The sequence below is a fragment of the Chiloscyllium punctatum genome, chromosome 41 (genome assembly GCF_047496795.1).
Source record: "Chiloscyllium punctatum isolate Juve2018m chromosome 41, sChiPun1.3, whole genome shotgun sequence".
Classification (NCBI taxonomy): domain Eukaryota; kingdom Metazoa; phylum Chordata; class Chondrichthyes; order Orectolobiformes; family Hemiscylliidae; genus Chiloscyllium; species Chiloscyllium punctatum.
The window spans coordinates 47,538,285-47,552,803 of record NC_092779.1 but is presented as its reverse complement, the minus strand read 5'-3'; the positions used below and the strand labels follow the sequence as shown (position 1 = coordinate 47,552,803).

The 14,519-nt window shown below is 40.6% G+C and overlaps 1 protein-coding gene across 4 annotated transcripts in view; it reads right to left on the bottom strand.

Moving 5' to 3' along the window:
• Positions 1 to 252: 252 nt before the first annotated feature.
• Positions 253 to 14,519, bottom strand: part of bloc1s4 (biogenesis of lysosomal organelles complex-1, subunit 4, cappuccino) — a 32,759-nt gene continuing 18,492 nt past the window's right edge. For 2 of the 4 annotated variants that reach the window (XM_072560852.1, XM_072560851.1), the window contains 3 exons: positions 7,689 to 7,790; positions 6,370 to 6,504; positions 253 to 1,640 (listed from right to left, as the gene is read on the bottom strand). In XM_072560852.1, coding sequence (XP_072416953.1) covers positions 1,551 to 1,640; positions 6,370 to 6,504; positions 7,689 to 7,790 — 327 coding nt within the window. In that variant the 3' untranslated portion in view covers positions 253 to 1,550. Of the gene's footprint in view, positions 1,641 to 3,901; positions 4,017 to 6,369; positions 6,505 to 7,688; positions 7,791 to 14,519 lie in introns of all 4 variants that reach the window. The other 2 variants (XR_011955053.1, XM_072560853.1) reach the window with 2 other exon arrangements.

Below are 14,519 nucleotides of genomic sequence, written 5' to 3'. Positions count from 1 at the left end.
ATGTATTTTTAAATTTCTCTTCACCTTAAAAATGTGCCCCTAGGCTTGAAACCCCCATCTTTGGGAAAAGACAACCGCCATTAACTCTATCGATACCCCTCATTAGTTTATAAACTTCTAGAAGATCGCTTTAACAGGTATTTTAAAACAGATTTAAAAACAGTTAAATGTAACCATAATGCAGAATGTAAGTGCATAGATAATTAATATCAATTTAGTTCATTAAAAATTTACCAAACTAACAAACAGGACTCCATTATACCTCTTTATTTAACTTCTCCAACTCTGCTGAACATAAAATCCAGCTCTTGCAACATAACCTTGGTTACTTCTCTTTATGCCTTTCTGATTCTATCACCCGGAAGCTGTTTGGTTTATCTTGAGGTAACATTTTCCTATATCAATCCAATTTATTGCTGTTTTTGCTTACAATTGTATGATCCCATTGTGACTTAAATCAAGTCATTTTGACGGTGTAACAATCGAAAACAAGAATAAAAATCAGACTGTTGAGCACACTTCAGTCCTCAGATGTGAGCTTGCTTCCTCCAGCCCATATCTGTATTTCTCAAAAGTTTGGATTTGTGAGGTATACCTTCCAATCTAAAACATTAAATTGCAAGCAATGAAAAAAATATGTGTGCTTCAGCTGTAGTGTCAGAAAAAAAAATCAATTTTATTTCACGCTGATACTGCGGTTAAGTGTTAATGCAGCCTAAATCCAAAACCATTCTCCAAACCAGGAGTTTTAGAGAATGGGTTATTTCACCTTGCTGCAGAATTTATGTAGCATCATCGACAACTCAGTTTCACCGATTCAGATTTGCACTAATGCAAATTTAAATAATACTAGTGTATCCAATACTGACAGTGACATACCTGACTTGCTTTCAATTTTCTTTGGAAATTGAATACATCTTGTACCTTTAAAAGCAAATAAACCATGCACTGTTGGGGGATACAATGTTGAACAGCAATTTAATAATTTCCAACATAAAAAGAAAGTGTATAAAACCCAGTGTCTAAAGTAGTTAATTGTATAATTTCTTTTAAAAAACAAACCATTGGTTCTGCAGAAAAACAAAACAGGTAATTTTTTCACCCTCCATTTACAGAAAGTAAGTAATGGAAGCTCAATGTGTGTTTTAAGGCAAACAAAGTGCAAAAAAATGCCTTGGCATGAGCATGGATATTATATATCATTAAATCAGCAAATATCAAAAGAGTCTCAAATAAAACTCTTGAGATCAGCATAAAAACTCATCTTTGGCAACTATAAATCTGTAGACAAATATCAATACTGTTCAAATCTGATCTGTTAGCAATATTAACTTTGTGCATATATTTAAGCAGTTTCATATCAAAAGCAATATTTTGATATTAAAAAGGAAGACAAGAATGTTGGCCTCTGAGATTTTGAACACCAGCTTGTTTCATAAAGGAAATGACCATTGCTTCATTATTGAAGTGATTGACAGTGCATCCAGTAGGTTTAGGCAGGTAGGTTTCCTCCTTTGTGCTGCTATTCTTTCAATGTTATAATTCATGTGCTAAGAGTTCTGCACTGGGAAGTAATCTTCTGTCCGGAAGAGGGTTGGAGGTTCACATTTTTGCTGTTGTCTCTTAGGCAATGATGATTTCTAGAATGATAAAAACAAATCAGTTATGATCAGACTCGCTCTATTTTGTCCTTCAGTACAAAAATTGCTTGGTCACTTTTTTTTTAAAAAAAGCCTTGATCTCAGCATTGCTTTTAGGAGAAAAAGTGATCTCTCTTCTAAAAGTCTTCCAAGTAAGTGACCGACATATCAACAGATATGTGCACCAGCCATTTAATTATTCATGATTTGACAACTGACCAAACAAAAACCAAACCAAAAGGTCCAGTGCCCCAATAAAAAGGTGAGCTCATTTAAATATATTAAGCAAAGTTACAGCATAGTATAAATCAAGTGTGGTGTCAGGATACAGTAATATTTATTACTGAATGAGAAATCCAGAAATCTAGACTAATAACCAGGAGATAATTGTTCAAATCCCATCATGGTAGTGTGTGAATCTGACTAAACAACATTAAATCTAGATCAGTGACTGAAGCTAGTGGATTGTCAAAAACTGAACCAATTCCCAAATGCTCATTAGGTAAGGAAGCAGTCTGCTTTATGCTGCCTGGCCCATAAAAGTCCAAATGGAACACGGTTGACACACAATTGCTTTCCAAGACATCCAACTGCAGCAAACAATACACCTTAAATGAATAAAACTGGACAAAAACAAACTTGACCTAAAAAAAATCTTGAGAATAAAGTCACTTCAGCCCATTCATTTTGGGCAGTTCTGCCACAGACCAATCAAACCGGATAGTCATACTTACAGAATCACATTCATCAATCTACTCAGTCACCATCCTAGAGTTCTCCCTTTCCCACTAACAGAAGTGATGACACAGGACAGAGTGGCACTGACAATTTTCAACAATGATTTGTAACATCAGTTCCAATAAAGAAACCTTCTTATTATTACCTACTCACTCGGTCAGATGAAGAATCAGTACTCTTCTGATGAAGACTATTTGGAAAAAGCATTGAAGGTGACAACGACACAGTGTAATCTGAATGGGAGGCTTCAATGTTCATCACTGAGTAACTCCTAAGTACTACTACAGCAACTGAGCTCCGAGAAACACAGCCGTTTGACTGATCTTGCAAGAGGCACTGAGATCACCATCAGAAATGGAAACTACTTTCACTTATATCAAAATCTGTCACAGATGCATCGGCCCATGATAATACTTGTAGGAGAGATCACTGCACAGTCCCTGTGGAGAACACAACCCATTTTTCATACAGGTTATCCTCAATCCATCACTTGTGGTAGAAATACTGGTAAATGGGTCAACAGATATGCCATGAGGTATTGGAAGCTATTACGTAGGATTATATTTCCACACCAACTGAAACTGCTCAGCCCAACATATACCTCATTCCACAATGACCTTCAAATCACACAACCAAACAAAACCAGAAATGCAATGAGAAGATGAAAAAGGGCAAAATATATGTGGAAGTAACATGCAATAGAAAGAGTAAGCATTTTTTCAACCAGTGGATCAGATTGAAGTGCTGCAGTTCAAATTTACAGGCTCAGTGATGATCCCTATACTTAACACATGAAAGCAAAGCAAAGACAATGTATTTACACATCTTCAGCCAGATCTATTGAACTGATAGTACACTTAAGGTTCCCACCAGAGGATGGCAGTTTTCAAAGTCGATTCACTTTACGTGATAATTAAGGAACCGTTGAGCATACTGGATGACTACAAGGAATGACAACATCCTTGCTTTGGTGATTAAGACCGTGCCCCTAGCCATACCTTGAGTAAAACTGTTCAAATACAGCTATAACAAAAGTAGAAAATTATCCAGTACAGCCTGTCACAGCAGCTACATAACTACAGGGAGTAAATGTATATTTTTTAATTTATTCATTCATGGATGAGCTAGCTAAGCCCAATCCTAATTGATAGAGAACATTTCCAGGTCAATAAGGTGAGTGGCTTGATGGGAACTTGTAGGTGTTGGCATTTCCATGTATGTATTGCCTTTGCCCTTCTAGGTGAGAGAGATTGAGGGTCTGGAAGGTGCTGTTGGAGGAGCCAGAGTGTTACTATAGTGCACCTTGGAAACTATACACATTGTCACCCGTGCACAATGGCAGCAAACGTTCTAAGTGGTGCATGGAGGTGCCAAGTAGGTGGCTGTGCCCTGGATGGTGTCAAACTTCTTGACTGCTTCTGAAGCTGTACTCATCCAGGCAAGTGGACAGCATTCCATTGCACTGTTGGACTGTACATCAGATGGAGGGCAGGATTTGGAGAGACAGAAAGATAGTTACTTACCGCAGAATTCCAAGCTCTTGACCTGCTCTTGTATTTAAGTTGGCAGATCCAGTTCTTCTAATGGTAACCCTCAGGATACGGATAATGAAGGATCCATCAATGGTAAACCCACCGACTGTCAAAGGATGAAGATTTGATTTCCTTCTTGTTGGAGACAGTCACATCATAAGTTTCAGGCAATGAATTTAACTTGACACTTACCCCCTTAACCCTGGGGGCATTCCACCCCCCAACTGAGGATTCCCTGTTCTCGTGATTTCTGTCACCTTCAGCGGGATGACATGACCAGACATATTCTGTCCACTCCAGTGTCAGCATTCTGCAGGCACCATTCCCTCTGGTGCACTCCTCCAATCCCAACACCTCTCCACACCATTGCAGAGGGTGTGGCACCTGCCTGTTTATTTCCTCATTATCCAAGGCTCCAGACACACCTTCCAAGTGAAGTAACAATTTCTGTACTTCACTCAATCTAGTCCATTGCGTTTATTGTTTACAGCTTGATCTCCTCTACATTGGGAGATGAAATGCACATTGGGCGACTGCTTTGCAGAACACCAGGCTCAGTCTGGCATTAAAAAAAAAGTCAAGATTCCAGTTGCCTGTCACTTAAATACAGTGTTTCCATACCAACATTTCTGTCGCAGGCCAGTTGCAGTGTTCCAGCGAACCTCAATGCAACCTTGAAGAACAGTATCCATTTTCTGCCTAGTCCATCTTTCAGTTTATTTTTGCCTTCGACACCCCTGGTCCCAGGAGTTGTTTTTAGCATAGCAAACCTATTCTCACCCACTCTCGGGTCTATCACATTACACGGGTTACTTTAGCACAGCCTACCTATTCTCTCCTACTGAGCTATCACTTATTCAGCTTCTCTTTCTGCCCTGGCTTTTCCCCTCTTTTGCCTACCCCTTCATATCTCTGGATTGTGTCTCTACTTGTGCAGTCACCTCTCCACAGCACAACTTCAGTATAAATATCAATGTTGCTCAAGCTGCTTGTTGCCACACTTGGTTGAATGTGGCTTTGATCTCAATGGTCTCACTCACCTCACAGAATTCAGCTGTTTTGCTCAGGTTTGAAGTAGGGCAGTAAAGACACAGGAGCTCAGTGGCCCTGGCAGAACCCAAATTGGACATCAGAGAGCAAGTTATTGCTGAGAAGGCGCTCAATAACTCTGATGATATTTGCCACTTTAAGGATTGACTGATGGAGGACAGTAACTGGCCCAATTGGATTTGTCCTGCTTTTTGTGCACAGGTCAGGTAAATGCCAGTGTTGTAACTGTAGTGGGACAGTAATTTCTGAAGCACAAGTCTTCAGTACTCTTGCAGGAATTTTGTCAGGGCCCTTAGCCTTTGCAGTATCCATTGCCTCCAACTGTTTCTTGATCTCATGAAGTAATAAAATTGGCTGAAGACTGGCACCTGTGATGCTGGGGACCACAATGATCTATTGCAGCATCCTCCAATCAGCACTTTTGGCTGAAGATTGCTGTGAATGCATCAGCCTATCCTTTGTACTGACGTGCTGGCTTCTTCCATCATTGAAGACGAGAATATTTGTGCTGCATCCTCCTCCAGTGAATTGTTCAATTAGTAGGAGGCAGGTCTGCTAGGCTTAGACCTTATCTGGCAAGAATGAAACATAATTTGTCTCTGTCACTTGCTGATTATGCTGGATGATATTCAAAGTAATCCTTTTTGCGAGCTTCACCAGGCTTGTTGCTTTATTTTCAGGTGTGCCTGATGCTGCTCCATTGAACCAGGGTTGATTCCCCTGGCTTGATGGTAACGATTGAGAGGGAGATAAACCAGTCCAAAAGACTTTTTTTTTGTACAATGATTCTGCTGTTGTTGGTGGTTTACAAAGCCTCAGATACCCAGTGTGAAGTCTGTCCTACTGGGCACACATCACTCAGGCTATTCTCAATGTTAAAGTGGGACTGTCCCTTCACGAGGCCTATGTGGTGGTCAGTCTTACAGATACTGTCATGAACAGACCTATCTGCAGCAGGCAGATTGGGGAGGAGATCAAATACGTTTTCCCACTTTTTGATTCCCTCACCACTTGCTGTAGTCACAGTTCAGCAGCTGCGTCCTATAGGACTTGACCAATTTGAACAGTTGTGCTGCAGAGCCATTTTTGGTGGTGGACATTGAAATCCCCCAACCAGACTACATTCTGCACACTTGCCACCCTCAATGCTTGTTTAACATGGAGGAATACAGATTCATCAGCTGACAATCAATGGTTTCATGGCTGTCATTAGATTCTTAAATTCCAGAGTTTTGTTTTTTAGGAATTCAAAACCTGGATCCCCAGAACATTAGCTGAGTTTCAGGATTGGCTAATGCTATTTAGATAGTATCAGTAGGCATTGTTAACTTCAAAAGAATGGGATAAAGTAGTTAACCACAATATGCTATGAATTTTTATATTAAAAAGAAAAAAGGAACAATACTCACATTAAGGAATGCTGGAGATCCGATTGAGTTCCAGATTTTTCTAAATGCACTGGGAAAGCTTCCAACTTCGGCTTCAGCTTGTGTCACTTGATTATCTAGAACACATACATTTTGTCCAACCATCTTGACAAAGGCCTGTAATTTACAAACAGCATATGGTTAGTTAAATATACACCTGATTGCATTTTTGTAGTTTTGAGAGCTTTCTTTGAAAAGTAGTTTCACCTGCTACTCAAAAAAATTTTGCTGCTCGTATCTGGTTGTCCTCTTTCACTCTAGCATTGTGCAAACATTTGTACAAGTATTAAGCTTCAAGTTTATTCCCCCCTTCAAATTAATGTTTTGCTCAAGAACAGTTCTACAAATGCTCTTCGGTCTAAATAACCATTGTCTGTGAACTTAGAATCTAAACTATTAACCAGTGAGGACATTATATAGCATGGTCTAATCAAACCTATTTCCAACATGCACAAAGGTACTTCTTCAATAATGGTTGACAAGCATAATGGTGACTTAGCTGATTATTTTTTATTTCTAATTAAGTTTAGAATACATTTTGAGCACCTTTATTCTCAAAGTCAGGTGGTAGTTTAGGTATAGCACCAGAGACCTTCCTGATCTGTACTGACACACACACACACAGTCGTCATTTAACAGCATGTTCCTCTCATATTTCAATGCAAGTGCAGATTCCCTTTTATTGAAAATTTATTAAGTAGGATTAATAGGCACTTTAAGAGTTGTTATAAAACATCAAAGCAAAAAAAGATTTTTTTTCTTAGATTAGACTTCTTTGCTGTGTCTAAGTCACAAACAGGTTTTGATAGAACTAACATTAAACTGTCCTGTTTTAAATCGATCAACAGAACAGCCAATAAAACTGGAGTTACAGGAGTAATTGGCAAAATAACCTGGAGAGATGAAGAAAACTTTAGTTTTATTTTAGAAATACAGTGAGCTGTTGTGAGCTTGGGTGGTTGGGGAAGGAGCTTCAATAGGATTTACTCAAATAGAGATATATATTATACCAGAAAAGGAAAAGGTTTGCAGATCTATAGCAAAGTGTCAAGGAACTGGAGTAGTTAAGTTTTTTCAATTGTTGAATGATTCCAAGTTGATAGCATACAGAATAAAATGAAATTTTACACAGGAAATTATAAAGATAAGCACCTGTGTCCTCATTTCCAATGAAAATTGGAAATAGGAAGACCACATTGATACAAGATGTTTGTTATAAATAATTACATTAAGCTTTTGAATTACAACTTTTTCATTGTTATCACAAAGCAACTGTCCAAACAATAATACAAATAGCCCACCTCTAATTTATCAATCTTGTTGTATAATTGCTTCATTTCATCTGCTTTCGCATGGATTTCAGGGATATTTTCATTCATTATCTGAGAAGAATCATTTCGAATCTACAGCAGAAAACATTTTAACCCATGAAGTGAATCGTGAAATCTGCAATGCAATGTTCCAGTAAGTCTTTCAAAAATATTATCTTGTATTTTTAAAATAAAAAGGTATAAACTCAAACTACAGCCAATCTAACTTTGGTGGTGGGAAATCTTTCAGACACAATAATTCAGAATATTATTCCACCAAGTGACTGTTAACTAGGGAATGTCAACATGAATGGTCACTGGTTATTTAACAAACTTGACAGAAGTATTAAGACCACTATTTTCCTTGATCTACATTAATGACCTAGACTCAAATGCCCAGGGCACAATTTCCAAATTTTGGAGCAGTTACCGCAAAACTTAAACATATGAACCATGAGAATAATGGACTTCAAGACGACAAGTTGGGTGGTGGAACAAGTGACAGGAAGATGATTAAATCTAATGCAGAGAATTGTGAAGTGATGCATTTTTGTTGAAAGAAGGAGATAATATGAAATAAAAGATACAATTCAAAAGGGGATGCAGCAGCAGAGAACTTGGCACATATGTGCATAAATTGTTGAAGTTGGTTTAGCAGGTTAAGCAAGGGTTAAAATGGAAAGGGAACTTCTGGGTTTTATAACAGACATAGCACAGAGCAATTAACTTATTACAAACCTATCTAAGACTCTTGTAGGCTCAACTGAAAGAATGATTAATTCTAAGCACCGCATATTTAGAAAATATGCAAAGGCCTTGGAGGAGGCAGGAAAGAATTTCCAAGAATACAAACAAACATTCAACCCCCCGAGCTTGCTCCACCATTCCATGAGATCAAGACTGATAAGACTGTGGTCTCAGTTCCACATTCTGACCTACCCAGATAACCTCCGACTCCCTTGTCAAGAATCTACCTCTGCCTTAAAAATATTTAATGACTCTGCCTCCACTCCTCTTTGAGTGTGCTAAAATACTCTCAATAGTCAATAGTTTTCTCATCTCTATCTTAAATGAATGACATTTTAAAATTTTGTCCTGAGGTACTACTACTTCCCACAATTGGGAAGATCATTTCAGCATGCATCCCATCAAGGTGCCTCAGGATCTTCCATGTTTCAGTGAGATCATTTTTCATTCTTCTAAACTCACTGGATATAGACCCAACCTTTCTAAGATCCCCAATCCCAGTAATCAGTCAAATGAATCTTCTCTGAACTATTTCCAACATTTATACCCTCTTAAATAAAGGAGGCCAGAATTATACACTGGATTCCAAATATGATCTCACCAATGCCCTATATAAAAGCAGGAAAACATTCATACTTTTAACTAATGTTCCATCTGCAATAAATGGCAGTATTCCATTTGCCTTCCTCATCTCTTGATGTACCTACCTGCATATTAACTTGGTGATTCATGTACCATGACACTGAGATACAAAGGAATCAGGGTTCTGTAGTTAAATAATCCACTACATTATTATTTTGGCAAAGTGGTAAAGTTCACAATCACAGTCCAGCTCAAATGTTTGCGCACTCACTTAACTAATCCATATCCCTTTAGACTTATCTTCCAATTAATTTAGAAATCATATTTGGTTCCCTCATCCAAATCATTAACAGAAAATTGTAAGTAGTGAAGATGCCAGCACTAAGTTTAAACAGGAAATTCTAGACAGGGCAAATGCAGGAAGGACGCTCCTAATGACCGGGGAACCCAGAACCAGGGTCATAATTGAAAGGATATGAGGCGGCCATTGAGGACAGAAGTGAGAAGAAATACCTTCACCTGAAAAGAGTAGCCTTTGGAATTCTCTACCAAAGAAAGCAGCTGATACCTAAACATTGATTTGTTTTAAGAGGGAGATTTATGGTTGCTATGGCTAAAGAAATTAGAGGGTAATGGGCAAAAGCAGAACCGGGGTATTAAGTAGGATGATCAGCCACAATCATATTGAATAGATGAGCAGCTCGAAGGGCTGAATGGTCTATTTGTGATCCTATTTTCAATGTTTCTATAAATGCTACAGCACTCCCCTCCACACTGGTCAACCTGAAAATGACTCAATTTTTCCTATTGTTTCTTGATAGCGAACCAATTCTCTATCCATCCAAATAGGTTATCGCCTGAACCATCAGCGCATATGTAGTAATCTTTGACACAATGGCACATTCCTTCTGTAAACCTAAATGCAGGAATTTCCAAAGGCCAGCTAGTAGTTTCTGCACTGCAGACTGGAGGTTCGCATTGGGAACCCTGCAGAAGCCCAGATGTGACAAACCCAAAAGATTTGTGCAAAACTTTGAAGATTCTGATGAGCAACTTTCCTGTACCTGGGACACCCTGAAAGTAGCCTCTTAAAATCAAAGATTTTAAAAATGGTTTTTGCAGTTCAGTTATTCGAGAAGAGGTAAAAAATTAAAAATCGAGTCTAACACCTGGGTACCTAATAAATTGACTCCTAACTTCACTATATCTCCCCCAGACCCCTTATGCCCCCTGGACTCTGATCCAACATTCCATTTGCCCTGGGACCTAACACTCAGAGGTCAAACCCACCACCCAGCTGAGCTACCCTAAGCATTCAGTGACCTGCCATGCTTTCCAACTTGCATCATAGTACCCACCTACCTGACACCTGACCCACCTCACACCCTGACACTACAAGTGGCACTTTAACCTCACACTTAGCTAACATACTTATCTTTTACAGGAGCTCTCAAAGTGGTTGTCAGTGCTGCTGGATATTTTTAAGTGGCAGAAAACAGTAACCAGTGCTGTTAAAAAGGAGCCATTGGTTTGTCTTCCTTTGGCTATCCTACAGTACAAGGACAGTTGGATTGGAAGCACATTCTACATTTTTTTTTTTACAGAATCTGCTTTTGGTATCTCGTGCAAGAAATATGGAGTTCTTTCTTAATGTAAAGAAGTTTGAGCAGTGTGGCAATCGGAGTATGATTACCACTCCTTGAAAACCCAGCCACTTAAGTTCAGCACATCCACAGATTCCCTTTAATTTTTACATTTCAGTTTCTGACAAGACCTACCTCAGTAAATAAATGCTGCTTTTGCCTAACACCCTGTCCAGCAATGTGTAGAGTAAGGGGATTAGATGTAGGAAATGCAGGGTTACAGGGGTGGGATGCTTTTCAGAGGATCTGTGTGAACTTCATGGGCCCCAATGGCCCGCTTCCACATTGTAGGGATTCTAGAGAGTAGTCAGACTGGAGGCCTGTGACTAGTGCTGTACCTCAGGGGTTGGTGCTGGGCCAGGCCCATTGCTGTTTGTTATCTATATCCATGATTTGGATGAGAATTACAAGGCAGGATTACTGAGTTTGCAGAGGACACTATAACAGGTGGTAAGACAGTGAGAACGGTTATCAGAAATTGCAACAGGACCTTGATCAGCTGGGGAAGTCAGCTGAGAAATGGCAAATGAAGTTTAATATAGATAAGTGTGAGGTCTTGCATTTTGGAAAGTCAAATTAAGGTAGGAGTTTCATGGTGAATGGTAGGGCCTTAAGGAGTGTAGTGGAACTGAGGGGCCTTGGAGTTCAGGTGGACTGTTCTCTGAAAGGGCAGCAAAAGTGGCTTTTGGCACATTGCTCTTCATCAGTCAGGGCATTGGATATAAAAGTTGGGAAGTTGTGTTGCAGGTATACAGGACATTGGTGAGCCATACTTGAGTATTGTTCAGATTTAGTCACCTCGCTATCGGAAGGACATTATTAAACTGGAAAGAGTGCAGAAGAAAATCAACAAAGGATGCTGCCAGGGCACAAGCTAAGACTCTTGTCTTTACAGTGTAGGAGACTGATGGCCGGCGAGGGGGGGGCGCAGAAATCTCAAAAGAAGTGTAAAAGATCTGAAAGGCATGGATTGGATGAATGATCTCCATCTTTTTCCCCAGGGTTGGGGACAATTGAGGCCTAGAGGGCAGTTTAAAGTTATAGGGGAAATAATAAAAGGAAAGCAGAGGGGCAAGTTTTTTTTTGAAAACAGAGGGTGGCACGCATTTGGAATGAGTTGCCAGTGGAAATGGTTGAGGCTGGTACATTAACATTTAAAAGGCATTTGGACAAATACATGAATAGGAAAGATTTAGAAAGATATGGTCAAGTGCAGGAAAATGGGATTAAGTGGCCTGTAGGTTTTCTGCTTTCTGTCTTCATCCTTTGAGGAACAGAGGAGCCACATTTGCTAATTTCTAATCTGATGGAACCTTCTCAGAATCTAGGGAATTTTATGTCTTTTAAGACACTAGTCTGAAGTCTATCAGAGCGAGGGGACTTCTCAACGTTTGGTTTGGTAAAGATGTCTATAGATTCATTACCCTCAAGAAATTCATCTTCATCTGTCTTACACAGACAACCCTAGACATTCCCACCAGGAGAATCAATGTCTCTGCTGTGACAGTACTGTGTCTTTAAGAGATTTGGTCTGTGCTGTTTCACTTGAAGAGAGGTGTTGCCACAGTGGTGTGGAATGTCTGCTTCAAAAAACAGTGGGTAAAAAGCTCTGAGCTCAGTGTGTGGCTTTTTAAAAAAAGTGACACAAAAGTGGGGATTCAAGATGACGGCGACCCAGTAGGTCAGAGTTTGCTGAGCTCTGCACAGGACCCAGACAAAGTGGGGCACCTACCCTCCCTTCACCTTTTAAATTGATAAAAATATTCTTTCCCAGCTGCTATAGCCATTTTGCATGAAACTGGAGCAGTTTGGTGTATTTTAAAATGACCAAAGGCAAAGGAACACTGAGCTCGCACGGAGCCCCCTACCCTGGCAGCAACAGCAGCACCTGCAGCTGCCCAGGGGGACTTAACCTCCAGAGGTGAGCCTGGTCTTTGAGTTTGTAAAACTCAAAGAAGATCAATGCATCGATGGAGGAGAACTGAGCCAGGTGGAACCGATCTCAGTCATGTTACAGAAGCGTGACCTGGAGATCCAGAGCCTCGGGCAGCATGTTGGAGGGGCGGAGCAACAGGCAACCGAAAATCGAGGTCGTTGAAGAATATCGGTTGCTGGGCCTTCCCGAACAGGAGGAAGGCGGCCAGCTTGTTAATTTTCTGGAGTAATAGCTCCCACAACTACTGAGGCTGGAGTCTGAGATAGGCCGGGTGCAGGTTGAGTGGGCCCACCAGGTCGCAATGCACATGCCTGGATTGGACCAGTGCCCCCACCTGGTCCTAATGTGACTCCAGCATTATACAGACACAAATGAGCACTGGGGAACTGCCAAGGCCTAGGTGCGGGGCTTAATTATTTCTTATTCTGTAACCCGGAAACAGAGAGAAGAACAACAACGTTTGCTCGAGACTCGCCTGAAGGCAGCTGAGTCAGCTTATGTTGATCGGCCCTCCATTACTAAATTATAGCCCTCAGGGCTACTTTGAATTCTAAACTTAAACAGCAAAGAGGGAGATACTATTTTTGAAGCAGAAACTATTCGAGTATGGCATCAAGCCGGCAGGTACCTTGCATACTTTGCCAGAAAGAAAGCGGCTCCCCAATCTATTACATCTATTAGAGAAGGTGCTAGTACTTTGACTTGTGATCTAAAAGGATCAATGCAGCATTTAGAAAGTTCTATTTTGAGCTGTGTCAGTCAAAGGGCTGTGAGGATAAAGGAATGAAGATGGAGTCTTCCTTGGGGCCAGATGGATTTCAGACTGAGTTTTATAAAGAGTTTACAGATGAACCGGCCGGACCACTTATAGACTTGTACAACTACTCATTTAGTCAGGGTGGTCTCCCGCTCTCCCTGAGAGAAGCAAATATCGCTCATCCTCAAGAAAGGGAAGCCCCAGACGACTGTACTTCTTACAGGACTAATATCCTTTCCAGGTAGCCCCTCAATGTCTTGAAACAGTTAAAGGTGGATAAATCCCCAAGACCTGATCAGGTGTACCCTTGAACTCTGTGGGAAGCTAGAAAAGTGATTGCTGGGCCTCTTGCTGAGATATTTGTATCATCGATAGTCACAGGTGAGGTGCCGGAAGACTGGATGTTGGCAAACATGGTGCCACTGTTTAAGGGCGGTAAAGACAAGCCAGGGAACTATAGACCGGTGAGCCTGACCTCGGTGGTGGGCAAGTTGTTGGAGTGAATCCTGAGGGACAGGATGTACATGTATTTGGAAAGGCAAGGACTGATCAGAGATAGTCAACATGACTGTGCGTGGGAAATCATGTCTCACAAACTTGACTGAGTTTTTTGAAGTAATAACAAAGAAGATTGATGAGGGCAGAGCAGTAGATGTGATCTATATGGACTTCAGTAAGGCGTTCGACAAGGTTCCCCATGGGAGACTGATTAGCAAGGTTAGATCTCATGGAACACAGGGAGAACTAGCCATTTGGATACAGAACTGGCTCAAAGGTAGAGGACAGAGGGTGGTGGTGGAAGGTTGTTTTTCAGACTGGAGGCCTGTGACCAGTGGAGTGCCACAAGGATTGGTGCTTGGCCCTCTACTTTTTGTTATTTACATACATGATTTGGATGCGAGCATAAGAGGGACACTTAATAAGTCTGCAGATGACACCAAAATTGGAGGTGTAGTGGACAACGAAGAGGGTTATCTCAGATTACAACAGGATCTGGACCAGATAGGCCAATGGGCTGAGAAGTGGCAGATGGAGTTTAATTCAGATAAATGCGAGGTGCTGCATTTTAGGAAAGCAAATCTTAGCAGGACTTATACACCTAATGGTAAGGTCCTAGGAGTGTTGCTGAACAAAGAGACCTTGGAGTGCAGGTTCAT